We start from the raw sequence: 22601 nt of genomic DNA, 5'->3' as shown, positions 1-22601 counted from the left end.
AATGCAAACACTTTTGGAAACAACACTGTGGGGTGACCACTTGTCAACAGTCTACTTGTGAAAAAAAGGGGATGTTATGCAGAGACGATGTAAAATGTCATGAAACTCGGTGGCCTCTTCGAACTAACAAGTGGCATCGCATCCTGGAACATAAACGCAGACCCACACAACATTTCGGAGCGACCACACATCAGCGTGTACTCAGGGGAAAAAAAAAGGGAAATGGGCAGAAGCTCTCATTTGTAGAAAGGTTGCAGACTCATGATCACATCTAACACCAAAGTTAACACTGAGTTCATCTGAGAGCTGTTGAGGTGCCTCCCTTGGTGCTGCTTTTTTGATTGGCAACAGAATTCCAACGGATCAGCTAAGGCAGTTTTCTCTTGCCTTAGCAGCATTAACATCCATTAGAAATGAAAACAAATGCAGTCTGATTCATCAGATTGTAGGTGTTATGGCATAGTTGCAATGTTGCTCACTGCGTCGCCCACGCACGCACACTGGATCATTACAAAATATGAGAGGGGGGGGGGGGGGAAACAAGTACAAAGCGTCTACGGCGCTAATGCTTATGAGTCCCGCGGGTCTGCAACACGATCCGATAGTAGTGGAGGGGAGACCATCTGTGCGGCTGTGATTTACTCACCGGGTCTTTATGGAGCCCTTTAAAAGAAGATAGAAGAGCCGCCGTCAAAAAAACAAGAGCCCCTTCTTTATGGGCACGCTCGCACACACGTATACACATACACATTCACAGTTCATAAAGAAGGGCTCTTGTTTTGTTTTTTTTGATGTCATCTTCTGTTTGTGTGTCTGGGGTCAATGTGAAGGCACGTGAAGGGGAGGGGGTAAAGGTACTGTAGGTTTGATCATCACTACAGAACAAACAAGACTTGCTTTTGGCTTTGGTGGTGAAAAAAAAAAGTCTGATTTCATGTATTGGGGCACCAAAAGTTGGGAAGAGTTTGGACAAATGTATTGAGACACCAGAAAAGAAGGAGTTTGGGTAAAACCTAAGAGAAGTAAACTAAAGGACTCTCTTTCTACTTCTGATTGATTAAGGTCCGTGTTCCAATACTTTTGTCCTCTTAGAGTAGTGGGTAGCACGTGCTTCTTTGAAATAATTTTGCAATTGGCTTTTAGTGTTCAAGTCGTATGTATGATTGTTCCAGCCCACCCAGCAGCTCCGTGTTTGAGGGGGGCCTCCTTCATGATTACATTGTTGTGTGTTTGTGTTGGATGATGAAGCCAGCGCGTAGCTCGGAGCTCTCTGACTTGGCGGCACTGCCGTTGTTTTTGGGAGTGAGTCAAACGTTGCAACTATGTCGCAGAGAAGCGAGGGGGGCAAAGACGAGATCAAGAGAATCTTGCTATCTATGTATATCACTTCATCTTGTCTGATGTTGCCTTCAAAGACGATCACAATTTTTCTTACTCAAGTCACTCATTGTTCCCAATGTCATTCAATGTTAAATTTTTCTAGCTTCCTAGCTAGCTCGAATTATATCCATATCTAATTGGTGGCAATTGTGTATCTTTTCTGTTTTAAGCGCTCTATCTATCCTGGTGTTTTCTTCGGGGAAACGTTAAAATTAAAAATTTCCCCACACAACAACCGTGTGATTGTCCCAAATGTTTAAACAACCTGTGTAGCTCTCTTTATATCCATCCAAATTCAAATAGTTGGTAATATTGCCTTCAGGGGCAGTCCGGGAATCTTAGCTAGCCACTCACCATATGAGCAAATGCTTCAAATGTCCTTAAATGTTTTCTTCAGGGACAGTCTGGGAATCAATGAATCTATTTATCTATGTAGCTTGCTTGCTAGCTAGCTAGCTACGTGAGATATTTTTCATCATTAAGGGCCTGTGCTGCAAGCGGCCTTCAAGACGCGATTAGCGCGTTTTGGCTTCACCTTTTGAAATAAACAAAATAAAAATCCAGTTTTCTTCCAGCGATTCCCTTCTCAGTCAGTCAAAGTTAAAAGCGAACAGACGGCGGCGGTAACACTTTGGTCTCATCGCATATCTGAAATAGTGTCGTCGCCAAAATGCTCATCCTCGCTGAGCAGCAGGGGGGGGGGAAAAAAACGCGCGGGTGCCCGTTCGGGTACATGCGTCGGTGGCGGGATAATTCAGGATGTCTTTTTTTTTTTGTATTTGGCTGAGCCGCAGCTCTCCCCCATGGGAGGCATCGTCAATCCCAACATAGATGCCAGCAGACGCTAAAAGGACAGTGGATTGATTATGCGCTGATATAATCCAAACGACTCAGCATGAGTTCAAAACACCCTTGGTGACCTCCTCCTTCTTTACCATTCCACGGCTACTTCTCAACGCTTTTCAAAGAGTTATTTTTCGGTTAGTGGCCTCCTCCAAGCTACTTTCTATTCCTTAAACTGGATTCCCTATTCCTCTTCACGTGCACTTGTCATGCCTTCAGGATATCCTGCTGCAGTAAAAGAACATTGCCACACTTGAAATTGATCAAAGTTCCCCCCCAAAAAAAGACTCAAGATTCCAAGGTTGACAACAATTGATTCATTGAAACAAATGGATTATTATATGGACTCTCATGTGGCAGTCGCAATCAGGCTCGGTTAAGTCAAAAGATATCTTCTAATGGTTGAAGACCTGTTCAAAACACAATTTAATCATCCAAAATTGACGGTTGATAGTTGGTACATAAAACAAAGTAATGATGGCCTGAAAGCTCAATCAGAGTTGGTTTGGCAGGATGTACATTTGTTCAGAATATGCTTACATTATAAATTTATAATCTGAAACTACCAATCAATACCTGTATTATCAGATAGTACATGCATCAGTCAGTCTGTTCAGTTTCATTGCTTATAGTTGGATCCGAACATAAATTTACAATCACATTTTTTTGTTTGTTTATCTTGTGAGTCCTGATCTACTCTAAAACATATATATGCAGTTCAGACTGTTAAGGCAGCAAATGTAGTCCAGTCATGAGACTCTTACTCTCTTATCAGGCCATCAAGAGTTCAAGTCTTGACTTCTTCATTCTCAGTCATTTTCGAGAAACCCCCCCCCCCAAAAAACAAGATTGTAATTCAGTGTTGACGCATGACATCTGGTGCAATAAAACAAAGTGATGACAAGCTGAAAACATCAGTCAGACTCTGTTTGGTGAAAGGTTTAGCCCTTGCGATCCGCTGGCGACCAGTTCAGGGTGTGCCCTGTCTACTGACCAAAGACAGCTGGGAGGTGCCCGGGCATGCCAGAGATTCTCTTGAGGATAAGCGGTTTGGAAAAAGAATCGATGGATGGGGAATCACGTACAGTGGTACCTCTACTTACGAAATTAATTGGTTCTGGAAGAAATGTCTTAACTTGAAAACTTTGTAAGTAGACACGCGTTTTCCATGTAAATGCCCTAATTTGTTCCAAGCCGCCCCAAAATTCAGACATAAATGTTTCCCAAAGCATTTAAATATGTAACAAATACATGTTACAATTAGATTATTGCACAATAAATGTGAGATAAGCATAATGTAAAAAAACAAAGAATAAAAATGATGGTCATTTAACTTTGAACTGCGTCCTCATCGTTTTTTGCCCTCTTTACTTCATGTTCTCTCTCAGAAGTGTTTTTTGCCTGGCGTTTTGTAAAGAACTGAACCAAGGACGTTTGCTTGTGTCTGCTTTTAACAATCCTTCCAAGATGTCCAAGGCAAACATCAGCATAGTGAGCGACCGGCCGACTGGTGATTCACATTTACGTAAAACTATCGGAACACCTCATGGCCCGATAGACGCTGCATAGACACATTTTTCGATCTACACAACTGGGAGAAGTCCCTCTTAGCCAATGGGATGATGTTCGGTAATAGCCAATGGCAGAGCAGCTTTAAGTATGTTGCGTTCAGGAAACTCGGAGCTGCGAACAGCAGGCATACGGTAGTTTGACCTTTTCGTATCTGGAAATTTATTTCGTAACAAGAGGCAATAGTTTCCTGTTGATACGTTTCGTAACTTGAAAATTTCGTATGAAGAGACATTCGTAACTAGAGGTACCACTGTACTCAAAACAAAATTTCACAGTCCTGTTCAAAATTTTACACAGTTCTGTCATCGCTTACTGATGTCTTACTGAAGAAAATGTAGTTTAAACCTTTAATTTGTTTAAAAAAGAAAACCCTTTTCATACTCTGATGATGAATCAATATTTTTTTGTTTAGTTTATCTTCATAGCATGCTACAAAATGGCTTGCTAGTACCTGTCCGCGGCCCGTTGGTTGGGGACCCCTGGTCTAAGTATTTGGTTAGGACTCTTGTGACAACAATTGTAGTCCAATCATGAGACTCTTAGTCTGTTATCACGCCATCAAGGGTACACAGTAACTCTTGACTTCTCTCAAATAAGGATGACTGCAAGGAAGAAACCAAATTGGTGGTCAACAAGTGGCAGGGATAATCAAGCCTTGTTTTTGCTTCCCTGGGAGAGGAATGTGTCATGTCTGTCTGCTAAGAACGCCTCAGGGGTGACCTCCTGTCGGGAAACGGACATACACACGCAACACACACTTATGCACAGCCTCTCCCATCGGAGATAGTTGAATCTGTGTCGCATTGTCAACATCACAAAACATGAAATAAGTATCTTTTTCAAATTCCCTGTAAAGCTATTTATATTTAGAGGTTATTTATATATTTTTAAAAAATCAATTACATAAAACGAGGCATCTTTCCCCCATTGAAAATGAAAGGGAATGCTGTTTCTTGTAAAACCAAAAACAAAAGAACATTTGTAATGTGTTATTCAACAAGAAAAATAGCACACGATATTACACTTCAATGGACTTTGTGCTGCTCCTTCTGGTCTGCATGCATTGGCTATCTGAGGACAGAATCATACAAGGTACAAGAAAACCGTCTCAGCTCCTCAGGAAGCTGCAGTAATATTTTGTTGTTCTGTGTAGAGGCTCAAGAATATATGCCAATGAATATTGTTACATAATCTGTTAAATATCCTTCGCTAATGCTATTTGTTACTCTTTATTTTGCTTAAGGGCGGCCCGGTAGTCCAGTGGTTAGCACGTCGGCTTCACAGTGCAGAGGTACCGGGTTCGATTCCAGCTCCGGCCTCCCTGTGTGGAGTTTGCATGTTCTCCCCGGGCCTGCGTGGGTTTTCTCCGGGTGCTCCGGTTTCCTCCCACATTCCAAAAACATGCATGTCAGGCTGATTGGACGCTCTAAATTGTCCCTAGGTGTGAGTGTGGGCGTGGATGGTTGTTCGTCTCTGTGTGCCCTGCGATTGGCTGGCAACTGATTCAGGGTGTCCCCCGCCTACTGCCCGGAGATGGCTGGGATAGGCTCCAGCACCCCCCGCGACCCTAGTGAGGATCAAGCGGTTCGGAAAATGGATGGATGGATATTTTGCTTAACAGACTTTTTCGAAGGCTCACCTGTGCGATTGTGTTAAATAGTACATGTGTTATTCTCTTTGTTTTGTTTAGTCTGACGGTAAACTTCAAATGGAGTTGGATTTTTTTTGGGGGGGGGTGGATTGATCACTGTCTGCCAAACCGAAGCTGTGTGAAGCCAGTTGGGTTGAGTTCACTGGCCGGCTGCAACGCTCATATATCAAGTGTGCGCTTGCAAGCCAAAGCAAAAAAAAAAAAAAAAAAACGGTCTGAAAGATGGTTCATATCTCAAAACTTGTAAGTCGGGTCACTTGCATCTCAAGGCATCACTGTACATGGATTCAGAGGATCAGAACTTGCTTTGTGTGTGTGTATTTAGTATGCTTATTAATATCACATGTGGCGGGGGACCTTTTTATTGTGAGTATAGGATGGAGATGGTCCAGACTTGTCACAATGAAGTGGGAGTGATACACTGTTTATTGCTTTGCCCTCCTTGGAGGGCAGCTGATGACTGAGTGTTGTATTACAAAGACCCTTTTTTTTTTCCCTCTCAAAACTCGCACACACACACACAGCTTTTCTTGGCATTCATCAGTGTAAAGTGACCACGTTCAATTGGAATGCAATGACAAATTATATGTCTGATTCATCTTTTTTTTTTTTCCTAATGCAATTCCAGAACATTAATGACGAATGACCGATGCGATTTTTGAGAAACGAAACATAGCTTTCAACTTGGCACTCATGCTTTCTTTGTCGTTTTGAACATTTAAGTGTGAGGCTGAACCAATATTGTGATTTACTTATCAACGTTGTCCATTTTCACAGTAAGAATTATCTGAACACAATATTTGGTGCAATGTCCTTGAAAATGTCCATCCATCCGTGCATTTTCCACAGTGTTGGTCCTCTCTAGGGTGGAGGGTCAACTGGAGTCTCTCCTTGATAACTTCAGGCAAAATGCTGCGTGGACCATTGTTGCTTTGCTGTCATATTTCTTGCCTACTGGGACACACATCTGCATTTGCAAGTTTGGCTGAGCCAGGCTGTGCTCCCTAATGTCACTGTACTTCCATTCTTACGGTACACGCTATGTCATGTTTGGCCTCATCAATTGCAGCGTGACACATAGACGCAGCCTGTCTGACACAATCGGGTTCCAAAAAATACATTCTTGCACTGGCCAGAATGAGAACAGATTCCTCGTGTTCCTCCTCTGCTTGCATTTTGATTTCAGGCTTCTTGTGCACGGACGAGGTGAAGGACGCTTGGCACACTTCATTTTGGAGGGTGAGGGGATATATAGGGGGCACTCAAAGTGTACATTGTATTCCAGATAGTTTGTGTCACAATTATTGATTGGCAATGTGTACTGTATGTGTTTGTGTGTGTAGTTGGGTTGACGCCTCAATGGCGTCCTCTTTAATGATTGAACATTTTATGTCAGCCTTTCCGGACACGGGGTTGTCTGAGTTGTGTATTCAACACTTTGATTGCATAGATGAGCTGGAAATTGACTGAGAGCATCATGGTGGGAGTGGAGGGGAGGGGAGGGGGGGGGGCACGCGCATGTGTGTGCTTGAGAGAGAGCAAATGAGGTGGATTCCCCCCCCCCCCCCAGTGATCACGCAGGGGATGAGAAATGAAGAAAGATGGACGCGTGCGCGTGTTTTGATGGCAGGTGGCGCCGTAGTGCTCACAGATACGCACGCGCACACGCATGCCATCTGCGGCGTTCCAGCAAGGCTTAGATGGACAATGATACACAGACGCCACTTGTAGATGACAAGATCGTGTTGTGTGAGTGAAAAAAATTGGAATGAATCGTATCGCATCGTAAATGGCGTGATCATATTGTAGCACATCGTCAGTGGAAGTGAAGTCTATCACTTTGGAATCAAAGTCCCTCAGAACGTTTCGTTGTTGAAGTAAATCGTAAGCGTCGCGTTGAAAGTGGAGTGAATCATATTGTCATCAAAGCGTCTTGGGATGATTATTGTGTTGAATTAGGATTTGAGTGAATTATATTGTCTCGTAACTGAAGTCGATCGCAACGTCGAGTCATTTCGCATTTTCATCTCAGGAAATTAATTACAGAGAATATCGCATCTTAAGTGGAATCATATTATATCGTAATTGGAGGAAATGATATAATTGAAGCTCGTTGTAGTCGGAGTGGCTCATCATAAGACTGAAGTGCATTGTAAGGTAATTGCAGTAAATTGTACTATAATTGACGTGAATCGTATCACAATTTCATTGGAATTACAGTAAATCATTCTGCATTGTAATTTGAGGGATTTGTGTTGTATTTAGGGTTGCCACGAACGATTATTTTAATCATCAATTAATCTGTCAAAATGTTTTGATTAATCGTTGAATTGGATAAAAACAAAAAAAAAACGTAGGTTAATTGCCATCTGTTTCTTCACAAAATATCCTGACATTATTTCAAACTGTCAGTGCAGGAAAAAAAGTTCGATCATTGCTCTCGTAAGTAAATATTTAGTGTTAAATTTTGAGGATTTCATTATAACTGAAACAACGCATCAAAACGATGGATCGATCATCAAAATACATTCGATTTGTAGTCGATTACTTGATTAATTGTTGCACACTAGATGTGTTGTATCTCAATTGGAGTGAATCGTACCATAGAAAAATTTGAATGGCTTTCATCCTAATTGGAGTAAATTGTGTTGCTCCTTCATTGAATTGAGTCGTATTGTCATAACTGGTGTTGATGGAATCTTAATTAGACTGAATTGTATTGTGCCGTCATTAAGAGTAAAGCTCTTCGCATACTCATTGGAGTGAATCATAATCAATTATGTCATAATTCGAGACGAATATCATGCTCAATGTGGACCTGCGTCTATTTGGGTAGTTTACAGACCAATCCAAGTCACATCGCCAACTAAAGGTCTGGCATGCGCATTACAACAGTTCCCCTCTTTTTTTTTCCCTTTTTTTTCGAAACCTTTTTCAGTAATTCCAGTGAAAGTGGACCAGTGTGACTCATAGCGTTATGTGTGAGTTGTGTGGTTATGCCTTCCAGATGTGCGCCTGCTAACAAGTTTGCCTCTCTTAACTGCACTTAAAGGTCCAATCTGTCATTTCCTGATTTGCCTCACACCGCTCAACACGTCTGCTCGCTAATTCGCTAACAAAGTCTCCCCTTGTTGTCTCATGAAATCGGCCGTTGTTTCCTGTGTCTTTGGGGGTGTCATATGACTTCCTTAGCCCACTTTTTCTCTAGCGAGGCCTTCTTTTATTGATATTGATGCATTTTGCATTGACTTGAAGAATGGCACTTACTGTCTTCTTCAAGAATGTGGATCGTCATAAGACGACAAGGTTTGCCCAAAGGTCCGACCAGAAGGTATTTTCGGCCTTTTGTAGGGCACAAGCGGCGGCACTTGGGAATTGTTTGGGTGTGCTGAATTGATAATCAGATCCTTGCATCGTGTCACTTCTTTTTTGTGAATATATATATATATATATATATATATATATATATATTTATTTTTTTTAACAAGGAAATATATATATTTTTTCCCTCGGAAGACAATTTATTTTGTTAAAGAATAAAATGGTGTTTTCGTTTGAGGGGAAAAAAATGTCAAAGAAAGAAGTCGTATTTCAAGGAAATGTATTTTTGGGGAAAGAAATCTGCGTGTTTTCAATTTTTTTTTTCTACCCACACTAATCTCCCTGCGTGTCACCTTCAGGTACGACTACGTGGAGGTTTACAACGGTGAGGATGAACAGGCACCCATGTTGGGCAAGTTCTGTGGCAAGATTGCACCCTCGCCCATCATCTCCAGCGGCGAGCAGCTCCTCATCAAGTTCGTCTCTGACTATGAGACGCATGGAGCCGGATTCTCCGTACGCTACGAGGTCTTCAAGACAGGTGTGTGCCAGTGAGCGAGTGAGTGATTGACAAAAACATCCGTCATAGAGAAAGCAACCTCATAGAAAACGTTACTGGGAGAAAAACAAATCTATTGAATATTCATTATATAGATGAGGGGCGGCCCGGTAGTCCAGTGGTTAGCACGTCGGCTTCACAGTGCAGAGGTACCGGGTTCGATTCCAGCTCCGGCCTCCCTGTGTGGAGTTTGCATGTTCTCCCCGGGCCTGCGTGGGTTTTCTCCGGGTGCTCCGGTTTCCTCCCACATTCCAAAAACATGTATGTCAGGCTGATTGGACGCTCTAAATTGTCCCTCGGTGTGAGTGTGGGCGTGGATGGTTGTTCGTCTCTGTGTGCCCTGCGATTGGCTGGCAACTGATTCAGGGTGTCCCCCGCCTACTGCCCGGAGATGGCTGGGATAGGCTCCAGCACCCCCCGCGACCCTAGTGAGGATCAAGCGGTTCGGAAAATGGATGGATGGATATATAGATGAATCAGGATCATAGAAAACAGGAAAAACACTATCATATAAAGCAGCGATATAGAAAATATAGAAATAAAATGTAAAAAATATAAAAAATATAGAAAGGGTTAGGAAATAATAAATGAGGAAAAAACAAAGGAGAGACACTGAAGAAACTCCCCCCAAAAAGGAAAAAACGGGAAAAAAACATAATTGAAAATAAGAAATAGAGGTAAAAAAAAAAACACACACAAAACAGTATGAAATTCAGAAAACCGATTAAAGCAGAATTAAAAACAATGAAATATGTACGGATACAGTATATAGAAAAACATCCAAAGTGACATTATGGTAAACAGCAGGCACCCCAAAAAAAAAACATTACAAAACCGTGATGGACAATATCTCATCAACAGCAGACAAAACGTAAAAGAAAATACCGGTACAGAAAAAGCAGCGACAAGAGCAATTTTGGATCATCGCTGCAACAATATCGAAAGCAACCAAAAACCTGATTTAAAAATCAACACGATGCAAAACAAGAGAAAAGAACGTGGAAAATGGCGCGCTCGTGTATTAGGTTTTTCCTGTGGTCACGCTAACTGAACGTGATTAACGAGCTTGTGGAAATGTCAACATCTCCCGCTGCCTTTTCGACTCCTTGGCCTCCCTTGGGATCGATCCTGCTTTCACCAAGCTGCCACTCACCAAATATCACCGACGTATATTTAACAACACCGTCGAATGACCAAAAATCTGCTCTTAGAAAGATATGAATGCTCAAATCTGATAAAAGATGACAGTTTTTGAATACATTTCCCTGATGAGGAGCTGTTTGCGTGCCTGCGTGTGTTCTGTAGCAGACAGGTGCGCGGAATCCTCGGCCCGCTTAGCTAATGGTCCGTTTGTCCTTGAATGCAGCAGGAATGACCTGACAAAGAATGCGGCGGTGTTGAAGAAGTTGGACCGCATGAGAGTGTGTGTGCGCACACAAGAGTGTGTGTCGATTGGAGGTGTTTCAAAACGCTCACGACGTTGCATCTTTCATATTTCACCTTTACCTTGGCGCCATGACACGATTAATGATGTCTATCCCGTGGTTTCACTTTATTTGCCGTAAAGAGGGGAAAATGTGTCAAAAGATCTTACAATTTTGCATCCCAAAAAAGTTTTTGGGGATTTGATCAGAACTAGTCTTTAGTTTGTATCTGAATTTAGAATTATTTTGTTAGGTCAAATATTGGAGCATTTCCTGTCGGCAGTTTTCATTTTAATGTCATTCAATCTTCTGCTGTGTTACAACATAAAATAACACAACTTTTCAGAGCACAGACATATAGAAAAACATCATCAAAACAGTGATATGAAAAACAACGTCATCGAAAATACCATGATTGCAAAAATAAACATACTACACACGGTGCGACAGAAAGATAACATTGGTGGGAAGCGGTACTAAGAAAAAACAATGCAAACAGAAGGCAATAATTGATGAAAAAAACTCAAATAAAATGATCGAAACCAGCAATTTAGAAAAAAAAATTGTAAAAATAATCTTTGTCCATATTTCCACTTCAACCACTTTTCAAATGACAATTTTCAGAAGCATCAATTTAAAAACCCAACTTATATATCCGAGACGAGTTTTTGGGCCTACTGTTACACCGAATTTAATCGATTCCACAGGAAAATTGTTGTGTCGGGACCATCGGTCACAGTTACACAACATAAACAGTCAGGTCATACTGAAGGCAAGGAAATTGTGGGTTCCGTATCTCGTTTCCACCCAGTTCCTCCATGCTGACTTTACACATTGGTGAGCCGCCTCATAAAGACGTTTAAATTGAAGTCTTCACCTCAGGGGAAAAAACAAAACAAAACCTCACCATGGACCTCATACACTCAGTATTTACAATATACTATTTCACCTCTTCATATTGTTACATACAGGTTTTTTTCTTTCTTTTTTTTTTTTTTTGCACTAATTATAACATTCCTAGGCAGCCCGGTAGTCCAGTGGTTAGCACGTCGGCTTCACAGTGCAGAGGTGCCGGGTTCGATTCCAGCTCCGGCCTCCCTGTGTGGAGTTTGCATGTTCTCCCCGGGCCTGCGTGGGTTTTCTCCGGGTGCTCCGGTTTCCTCCCACATTCCAAAAACATGCATGGCAGGCTGATTGGACGCTCTAAATTGTCCCTAGGTGTGAGTGTGGGCGTGGATGGTTGTTCGTCTCTGTGTGCCCTGCGATTGGCTGGCAACTGATTCAGGGTGTCCCCCGCCTACTGCCCGGAGATGGCTGGGATAGGCTCCAGCACCCCCCGCGACCCTAGTGAGGATCAAGCGGTTCGGAAGATGGATGGATGGATGGATAACATTCCTTTATATATATACAGTGTATATATATATATATATATACTGTATATATTTAGTTTGTTTTGTTTTAAGGTCCACTCTGATATCAAGCCACAGTATGTGCCCTTAAAAATAAATAAATAAATAAATAGATACAAACGGCCATAAATAAATAATAAATAAGCGAGATTGGTCAAGAAACATAAACACAGAGCATCGTAAAATGTATATTTGACAACAATCGCGGTATCTTTAACGATGAATGTGCCTTTTAGTCAGGACCAAAAAAAAAACATTAAAAACACACTCAGTGGATGGTCCGCGACTGCATGATGAGTCACACATTAAAGTGAACATTCCCACTGGGAAACATGCCCCAAGTGTGACTCTTCTCGAGAAACACACACACACACACAATAGCAACATGTCTTCGGAAGCGTCACATGCTGTTCGATACAACCGAGAAACCAACTGGCTTAGAGCTTAGGGCCTGAAAATGAAGTCAAGACCGGTGGAGTGTCTCACCCCAAGTGAACGTGACTCACACACACGCGCACACACACTACTCAACGATACAGGTGGTGTCATTAAAATGGCGGCGTGGTGATTGATGAGAAAAGTTGATGAGGAGCGACCAAGCAGAAAGGCTCGGTTAGGCGTAAGGGACAAACCAAACACAACACGCAACCAGTTTGCTGCCGCGATGTTGTTGCGAGAGTTGTGAAAGATCTGACTGTCTTTGAGACCCTGAAGGTATCTGTGAACGAATCCAGCTGCAGATGTGAATCTGAACAAACGGCAAGAATAGTTGGCGGCATTATTTCTGTTATCACAAGAGATAGCTGTAAATAAGAGCTGCTTCCCCCAATTAAAAGGCAAAGTGACATTTATGTGAAAACATGTGTTGGCCCTCGGGGGGGTAGGCGGTCACCCAAGCATCAATTTTGTTCCCACCCAAACACACACTTTGACACTTTAAACCCCTTTCCCCATATTAAAAACATTCCTTTGCATCTCATTCCCAATAGGTCAGGAATGTTCCAGGAACTTCACGGCTCCCTCGGGGGTCATCAAGACGCCGGGTTACCCCGACAAGTACCCCAACAACCTGGAGTGCACCTTTATGATCTTCGCCCCCAAGATGTCCGAGATCTTGGTGGAGTTCGACAGCTTCGACATGGAACCCGACACCACACCGCCACCGGGGGCGCTGTGCCGCTATGACTGGTTGGAGATCTGGGACGGATATCCTGCGGGTTAGGATCTAGTTCTGATAAATGCCTTCCTCATAGAAAAGCTTCCCCTTATCCAAATGGGGTAAGGGGTAGATTGAAGATAAATGAACACCTCCCTCAAACAAATAGGTCCCCTTTCTCATCAGGAAATAAACACAATACAATACATGCTGATTTATATAGCGCTTTCACAACAGCGACAGCTGTAACAAAGCGCTTCACAAAACAGTTAACATAAAGTAAAATAATAAACACACGTAGTAAGTGTAATGATTTACGATGAGCACCTCCCTGAAATAGGGCGGCCCAGTGTTTAGCGCTTCGACCTCACAGTGCAGAGGTACCGGGTTCGATTCCTGCTCCGTGTGTGGAGTTTGCATGTTCTCCCCATGCCTGTTGTGGGTTTTCTCCGGGTACTCCAGTTTCCTCCCACATTCCAAAAAAAAAAACATGCATGGCAGGCTGATTGAACACTCCAAGTTGTCCCTCGGTGTGAGTGTGAGCGCGGATGGTTGTTCATCTCTGTGTGCCCTGCGATTGGCTGGCAACCGCTTCAGGGTGTCCCCTCGCCTACTGCCCGAAGACGGCTGGGATAGGCTCCAGCGCGGATCAGAAAAATGGATGGATGGACCTCCCTGAAATAGATCCATCCTTTTTCCCAACAGTATAAGCAACTGGCAGTAGGCGTAATTAAGATAAATACGAGTAAATACAAGTTAAAAGCAGTTTGTTCTTTAAGAAAAATAAACACCTCCCTTAAATAGACCCTGCTGCTTTTCCCAACCAGGGAAATAATCGGGTATCATGTATAGTAAAAGTAAAGGCAAATGAACACATCTTGTCTTTTATCTTCGGTGCATAATTGTTACACCGGCAACAGCACGTAGGCTGGTGGCGTGAATGCCGCGCTCCTGATAAAACTGTCGTAATTCCACGTATAATCCGTCACAGATTGTGACCGGCATTGCTCGCAGCTGGCAGCGATGACGACATTAATCCTCGCAGATTAGCGGGGCTGCGAGTGTGGCAATGCGTTAAGGGGGATGCCGCCAGCTGGCATGCAAACCTCGTTGATGACTATGACGAGATTTTCTTTTTTGAAAGATAATATTTATCATGGTAAATGACATGATGATCATCGGTTTAAAAATAATTACTAATTTGGTGTTCTTCTCAATTAATGTGCAATTGTCACATCCCGAAGTGAAATAAGAGTGCTTCTTTCTCGGAGTTTGGAATATGCTTTGAAGTCTGGATTACAGTTTCAAAGTTTGATTTCAAGACACGGGTAGGGTTTTAAAGGAAGTTTACAGGGCTGGGTTAAGGTTCCAAGCAAATGTTAGAATTAAAAAGTACGATGTGAAGCCGGGATTAGCCAGGGAGTTGGTGCGTTACCCCGTGAGCGAGTCGATGCAGGTTCACTTTTTGGAATTTTGATGATGTCACGGTCACTCCAAATAGTCCAAATCAAAAGAAAACATGGACGTTTTTTTTTTCTTTGTGCTTCGTGCTCATCAGTGGGTCCCCACATCGGGCGCTACTGCGGCCAGACGTCTCCGGGCCGGGTCATCTCCTACACGGGCATCCTGTCCATGACCATCACGACCGACACGGCCATCACCAAGGAGGGATTCTCCGCCAACTACACCATCAGAGACACTGGCCTCCCCCAAGGAAACACGCAACAAGGTGATCTATCTTCACAGTACGGTGTCAAGACTACATTATTAAACCAGGCTTGGCACCTTGAGGGAAGTGTTTCATTAGCAGCGTTCCAAACCAAGGTGAGGCTTTCAAATTCAGGTTTCAAGACAGGGTTAGAATTTAAAATTAGGGTTTAAACTCAGGGTTAGGATTGCAAGGCCTAGATAGGGTTTCGAACGAGGGTTGGTGTTTCAAATTAGGGTTTGAAGCCAACATTTGCTGAAGTTTGGCTTTCAATTTGGGATTTTAAAACAGAGTTGGGGTTTCAAGTTATGGTTTCAGAGAATAATTAGAGTTCCATAGCTATTTGTTAAGATAGGTGAGGTTACGTTTTGACAACAGGGTTTAAAACAAGGGGTAGAGTTTTAAGACATCCATCAGGTTTCAAACAAGGGTTTGGGTTACGGCGGCCCGGTGGTCAAGTGGTTAGCGCATTGACCTCACAGTGCAGAGGTACCAGGTTCAATTCCAGCTCTGGCCTCCGTATGTGGAGTTTGCATGTTCTCCCCGGGCCTGCGTGGCTTTTCTCCGGTTTCCTCCCACATTCCAAACACATGCATGGCAGGCTGATTGAACACTCTAAATTGTCCCGAGGTGTGAGTGTGAACGCGGATGGTTGTTTGTCTCTGCGTGCCCTGCGATTGGCTAGCAACCAGTTCAGGGTGTCCCCCACCTACTGCCCGAAGACGGCTGGGATAGACTCCAACACCCCCTGCGACCCTTGTGAGGATAAGCGAATCGGAAAATGGATGGATGGATGGTTTGGGTTACAAAAGTGGGTTTCAAACGAGGATTAGAGATTCATAGTAAGGTGTCAAGCCAGTTTTAGGAGTTCAAATTGGTGTTTGAAGCCTGGGAAAAAAAAATCCAACTATGGTTAGAGTTTACAATTTGGTCTGAAGCCAGGGATAGCGCAATGCAAGAGTTAGGTTTAGAAATTTGGGTTCCAAGGCCAAGTTAACCTTGCATTTGGTGTCGTTGCCTTTCGCACTGAACGTTGTTAGTGTGAAAGGGCCAACTGGCAAATGCCGAAGCCTTGGCGGAGGTCAAAGCCCTAACGTTGGCTGCTGTGTGCTTGTGTCAGAATTCTCGTGCTCGGAGCCTCTGGGTATGGAGTCGGGTGAGATTTCCTCCGAGCAAATCAGCGCCTCCTCGCAGTACAACAATAACTGGTCGCCGGAACGCTCTCGCCTCAACTATCGGCAAAATGGATGGACGCCATCCGATGACACTGTACGCGAGTGGATCCAGGTCAGTTCCTCCACCTTCTGATTGCACTCTTCAAATTCGCGTTTCAAGTGGAGGTTAGCGTTTCAAACTAGTTTTATGGTTTCAAACAAGGGTTAGGGATTCAAGCCTGGGTTTGGGTTTCAAAATTGAGTCACGGTTTCACAGTAGGGTTTCGAAAAAAGCTTTAGGGTTTCAAACATGGGTTAGGGTTTGAATTTGAGAATTAGGGTTTTGAAATTGCAGTTTCAAATGAAGGTGTGTGTCATTTTGGTCTCAAGAAAGGGTTAGGGTTTTCGAGGTAGATTTCAAGCCAGAATGACCGTTTTCAGACAGGGTTTTTGGTTTAAATGAGGGTTTCAAGACAGGTTTTCAGTTTCATTCCTAGATTAATGTTTCAAACTCAGTTTAGGGTTTTAAATTAGAGTATTAAGACAAAGGTAGGGTGTTAGATTGGCATTAGTCAAGTCAATTTGAAAATTTGGGTAGGGTTTCAAAGTTTGGTTTGGCTCTCAAAGTCGCTGGCCATCGATTCAATGAACTGGATAAACGAAAATATCCTCGAGCATCTCTCAAAGTGAGCTTTCCAGTCGTCAGATGCTCTCCACCTCCCAACTGGATTAAAACTAAAAAAAATGACAACAGTAATGATGTCATTTTTTGGCCAATCCTCGGCTTGAAGCCAAACAACACCGTAGAGATTTTGTTCACATGCGGCGAGAACATTGTTGATGCGAAACCTGAACATTGTTCACTCATTTGCAGCATTTCTCCTGCACGTTAAAGCGGAAAATCTGCATGAAATTTTCATGGCGAAGCCGCTTGCCATAGCATTGTCTGCGCTTGCGCTCGTTCCTGTTTACGCGCATGTGGCACGTTAGCTTACTGTCACCCTGAGAAAATTGAAAGACCGAAAAGCAACCGACTGGATATGTTCAAGCACCCCAAATGGGAATTTAGTTCCCCGAATAATACGCCTGAATAGATCTAACTTTTTTTTATGCATCTGGATATTAGCGAGACTGTCCAACTAGGTACGGCATTCGGTCCGAAGGGTCCAACAGATATTTTTAAGGATGATCGGCCCTTGAGACAGAGGCGGTCTCGAGGCCTGCTCCCATTGTGCAAGACAGGAACTCATCGAGGAAGCCGCACAATGGCGAAGGAAACAGGAAATGGACAGGAAGTTGGCGTAGGCAGAGTATTAGCGGTGGTGCTGATGCTCTATTGTCTGTCTGGGGACTTCTCACGGGCTACTGGGCCCGAACGACCCTCTGGGAATTAAGCGGACAATCAGAGAGGTTAAAAGGTTTGTTTCTCGTTGTCAGGGCATTGGGCTGGACTTTTTTCTGCGTGTGTCATCATTTCATTTTGAAACATTTATAAAGCCCTCTCGTTTGCTTGCTCCGTTTTAATTTGATGGAAAGTGACATCGCTGAAGACGACTCAAGTCATTGGAAGCGAAGCGAATGCTTTAACATGGTAATAGTCATTAATCTAATTGGAACTCTTAACTCATTCACTCCCAAAGACGTTTTTAAACGTCTTTTCAGAATTTGTGCGGAACTGGCTGCTACTGAATTAGTTTTAAAGTGCGTTTCCTGTCAAAGCAAGTGAGTCAGTTGAATTTACAGAATACATGCACGTCATGGCGCATTGTCAGGACGGTACCACCTCTGCCTCAATTTGAGCCAGGAAAAAAAAAACTGTAGTCTGAGAGTGTGAAAATTGTTTAGTGTAAACCCAGCATGAGTCAGATGCTGATTGACTGGTGTCTAATCCAGGTTGGTTGTCTACCAAAATGAAATTTAAACTCCTAACAATGCCCATTTGTTAGCTAACACAAGATTAAAGCACGCTAAACTCGATTGCTGCTTGAACTTTGTGAAACTGAAATGCATTTTTTGTGAACTGTAATTGTTTCATTTAAACAAGCAAAAATGAATGACATCATTGCTACGTTACAGTTTGAGTTCGCAGCACAGGCTTTTAAACATTGAGGTCAACTCCTCCGTTCTATGTGATCATCAGTTTAAAGATGTCAGTGTGACATCACCGCAACATTGTGACCGCTACACTCGAACTAGTTTCCATAAAACATGAATGGCGCTCCATGAATAATTCGCATGTTTGTGGGTGAGGCGAGGAGAGCATGTTAGCGGGCCATTGCAACTTTTACCCTTCAAGGAAGATGAATGAAGAGTGGTCGCCCAGGACCGCCATGTTGTGCCCTTCGCTGAACAACACGGGCAATTCTTAGCTCGAGAGACTTTTTTAAGAAGCGGTTCACAACTGTTGTCAACTTGCGACCTACGTTTTCCTTTTGGAATTAAGTCGCAACCTACTTTTCTGTAAATCAAGAACAATAACGAAAATTCAGCTCATGGCTCTAAATGCTGGACTAAACGATTAGGTAACATTGATAAGGATTATTTAGGGAGAGTTCTTACATTTGATCAAAGTGACCTTTAAGGTCTGAGAAAGTCTCCAGGCTTGAATCTTTAGCATCGCACAATTACATTGCTATTGTAGCCACAATGCAAAGAAAGCCCAGGAAAGGCTTCCTTTCCCCCACTGAACTGCCAGAGGTATTTATAGACGTCCTGAGGATCTCTTTGACGCCATCAGGAAGATGTTGCCATCTGGAGAAAATGTTTGGGCCTCGTGTGTGCATCGCCTTGTGAAAAGTTCAACGACCAAAAAAAAAAAAAAAGCCTCCCATGAACATTGTCAAATGTCACGGCCTGTGGAGAGTCAATGTCCAAAAAGTAACTTGAATGAACTTGTATCAACTTGCACACAATTCAGAAATAAATAAAATAAGTATGTCATAAGTGCTCCCTCTGGGGGCAAGGGGGGGTGTCCCCTTTCTCAACTCTTTTGAATGGTTAATTGGTATAACAAATGAAACCATGCAAAATGCCACTTGCGCAACCGTTTTACATCCCCTCTCCGCCACCCTGTAGGCATGACCATTTAAGCCATGCTTAATCCAACTGTTACATTTGAATAGTTCTTGAAACAGAACATGAATGGAGCAAACCATACATATACAGCCAGTCAGCCACCGAAAAAAACGTGGCCCAAATGTCCCGTCTGTAGTGTACTATTCTGACAGCAGTAAACATGATCCTCAACAGATTAACATTTTTCTTTTATCAACAATTTAACAAAATAAAATTTGCCATCAAACTACATACTATATCATTGCGAGTTACCATATTTAGCAATATTTCCATAAAGAGAACGACATCATGATACAGTGGTGCCTCTAGTTACAAAATTAATTGGTTCTGGAAGAAATTTCTTAACTAGAAAATTTTGTAAGTAAACGCATTTTCCATGTAAATGCCCTAATCCGTTCCAAGCCTCGCGAAATTCACCCACTTAACTACATGTTCTCTCTCAGAAGTGGTTTTTGCCTGGCGTTTTGTAAAGAACTGATCCAAGGACGTTGGCTTTTGTCGGCTTTTAACAATCCTTCGTAGATGTCCAAGGCAAATATTAGCATGGTGAGTGACTGCCCTACTGGTGAACATTTTATCTGGGTGATTCACATTTACGTAAAACTATCGGAACACCCGAGGGGCGAATGACGAGGTCGCTGCATAAACACATTTATCTATCTACACGCATAGACACGTACGGCAGAAGTTCCTCTTAGCGAATAGGATGCCAGGAAGATGCTAGGTAGTAGCCAATGGTAGAGCAGCTCGAAGTATGTTGCATTCAGGAAACTCGGAGCTGCGAGCAGCAGCCCATCCTGTATTTTTTAACTTTTTTATCTGGAAATGTCTTTTGTAACAAAAGGCAATATTTTCCTGTTGAGGCGTTTCATAACTTTTCGTAGTTATTTCGTTGTTTCGTTGCCTAAACAATTTCGTATGAACAGACGTTCGTAAGTAGAGGTACCAATCTACGTAACATGTCCGATGAAAATCAGCAGGAAGGAAAACCATACTAAGCACACAAATATCAAAAATATTAAATGATTTACATTAATTAAGTGTTTAAATAGCCTTAAAGTGATGTGTTCTGCAACACTGTCGTCTAGAATCGCGGGTCTTACAAGAAACTTCAAACTAAAGCTTTTTCTCTCCCTATCACCAGAGGCAGCATCCTGTTTTGGCAGGAAGAAAAGCATTGTTTTGCTTTGGGTTTTTTCCGTTACATTTCGCCATGTTGCTAGCGAGAGCTGCCCGTATCCTGCGCTACTTGAAAGTGCGTACGTGAGCTGAGACATTGCCAAGGGTTTGAAAGATGGAAGATCAATTAGCCTCACTGGCTGGATGGGTGCAGGAACTGTTCGGAATGTAGTTCCGACCTGCTACCGTATTGAAACGCTAAATAACGAGCGCAACAGCTGGCGGCCAGAGGAAGATGTTGCTGTCCCTCTCACAGAGCCGCTTTTAAAACCTTTTTTGAAGACCACTTGGATCAAATTGAAGACCTATCATTCACTAAATTATTGCGTTTTTTTTTTTTTTTTTAAGTCAGCCGCCTGAGCCCATTTCACTTAGCGACAAGAATGTTAGTCGACAAACCCACAAAAAAAAGTCGCAAGAAGCCACACCCAAAGACACAGGAAGGCTGTCATTTTAATTTTTAAACGCCGTTTTAGGGGAATTTTGGACAACATTCAGGGCTCCTGCAAAGACTAACTCTTCCTTCAGATTATTTTCCTTTTTTAACTCGGGCACTATGCTGAAATGAAGGGAGGCCAGAGCCCTCTCTAAAAGTACTGAAGATTTTATCCAACTGCTACCAAATTTTAAGTTCTTATCTTATCCTTGACAGACGGGCAACACCCCAAATGTTGAGTTGCTGCACGCCGCCAAACTTGGATGACTGAAAACAGCATGTATTTCCATCCAAAACATGGCATTTGTAAGATATAACAATGACAAAGGACATATCGGAGACTCTTGCGGTTCGACAGTACGATGCACATGTCAAGTCGGAAAATAGATTAGCTTCAGCGCAAGCGTGAACAGCATCTGAGGAAATGTTCAGCGATAAGACGGGCGCTGGGAAGCCCGCATTCTCGACCTCGTGAAATATTCCTCATTTCAGATAAGTTCGACCGTTTTCCGCCCGCAACCGATACTGCATATTTCATACGTCGTCTTTGATGATAAATATCTCTCTCTTCTAATCCGAGCAGATAAAACATCTCCAGCATATCTGGCGGTCTTCTAAGATCACATTTTCATTGCGTGTGCAATAAAAATGTAGCCCGGAGTCGCTCTGATGTCATTTTTCTCTTGTGAGCCATTTATTTTAACAGGACATACTTGTTTTCCGTGTGTTGACACGCACAAATACACACAATTGCATGCACTGTGGAAGCGATGGCGTTATAAAATAAATGCCCTTATTTTGCTCACTGCCAAGTAAAGTTGATACAACAAAAGCTCTTAGTCTACAAACACACACACACACACTCACACACATTCAAATGCATACAAAACAACACGTGGTAGAGGTCAGGCACTAGTCATTAGTGATGCGTGCAGACAGCCGTATAATTGCTGCAGAGTTGGTTCCCACGCATGCATGTACAGTTGTAGCGGGCGACAAACTCCCGCACATTGCTCTTATGTGACACACACATGCACGAGCACACACTCAATGCATCACGACAAGCCTTATGGCATTTACATTTCTGCCAGCAGGGGGTCGCCTTCAGGTCGGCATTATGTTAATAGAATTTCATGTTGCATGGTGATTTGTCAAACTTGGCTGCCATGTTCCTCCCTCAAGCGATGACCGAAACGCAAATGTTTGGCAATTAAGCACTGTCCATCTGTGTGGTTCAAATTTAATGTCGTGCTCCGATAGAATCTCTCGGCCAATTACCGTTGCTGTTCTTCTTTAGGTGGATTTGGGCTTCCTGAGGTTCATCACGGCCATCGGCACACAAGGTGCCATCTCGAAAGAGACCAAGAAGCACTACTTTGTCCGCTCCTACAAGGTCGATCTGAGCTCCAACGGCGAGGACTGGGTGACAGTGAAGGACGGCTCCAAACAGAAGGTCAACATTCACTCAAGTCATTTTTTTGGAGCGTGGAACCTCGGTTTTCATGAGTTGTCCCTTCCAGAAGGTCTGACTAAAACCACATTGTACAAAATCCCATGTAAATGTAAATCTGAATTGATCTGTTCCACACAGCCAAAATAGTAACAAAAAATACATTTAATAGAGAGTAACTGTTGCTGTACAAACAAAAACAGACTCAAGGCAATATCAGGCCTCCCTGTTTGATTTGTCACACTGAGACAAATTGTGGCAACATCGGCGTCACATCCTGTCAA

General features: G+C 42.9%; 1 protein-coding gene across 3 annotated transcripts in view; it reads left to right on the top strand.

Moving 5' to 3' along the window:
• LOC147194597 (neuropilin-1a-like) overlaps positions 1–22601 on the top strand; it is a 39031-nt gene that overhangs the window by 1565 nt on the left and 14865 nt on the right. For all 3 annotated transcript variants that reach the window (XM_086129059.1, XM_086129058.1, XM_086129057.1), the window contains exons 3-7: positions 9127–9308; positions 13149–13376; positions 14874–15044; positions 16144–16310; positions 22165–22320. In XM_086129059.1, coding sequence (XP_085985185.1) covers positions 9127–9308; positions 13149–13376; positions 14874–15044; positions 16144–16310; positions 22165–22320 — 904 coding nt within the window. The remainder of the gene's footprint in view (positions 1–9126; positions 9309–13148; positions 13377–14873; positions 15045–16143; positions 16311–22164; positions 22321–22601) is intronic.

Source organism: Hippocampus guttulatus, chromosome 14 (assembly GCF_054856545.1).
Source record: "Hippocampus guttulatus isolate MCC_2025c chromosome 14, RoL_Hgut_1.0, whole genome shotgun sequence".
Lineage (NCBI taxonomy): Eukaryota > Metazoa > Chordata > Actinopteri > Syngnathiformes > Syngnathidae > Hippocampus > Hippocampus guttulatus.
Note: the sequence above shows the minus strand (reverse complement) of the source record. Positions and strands in the feature narration are given on the sequence as shown.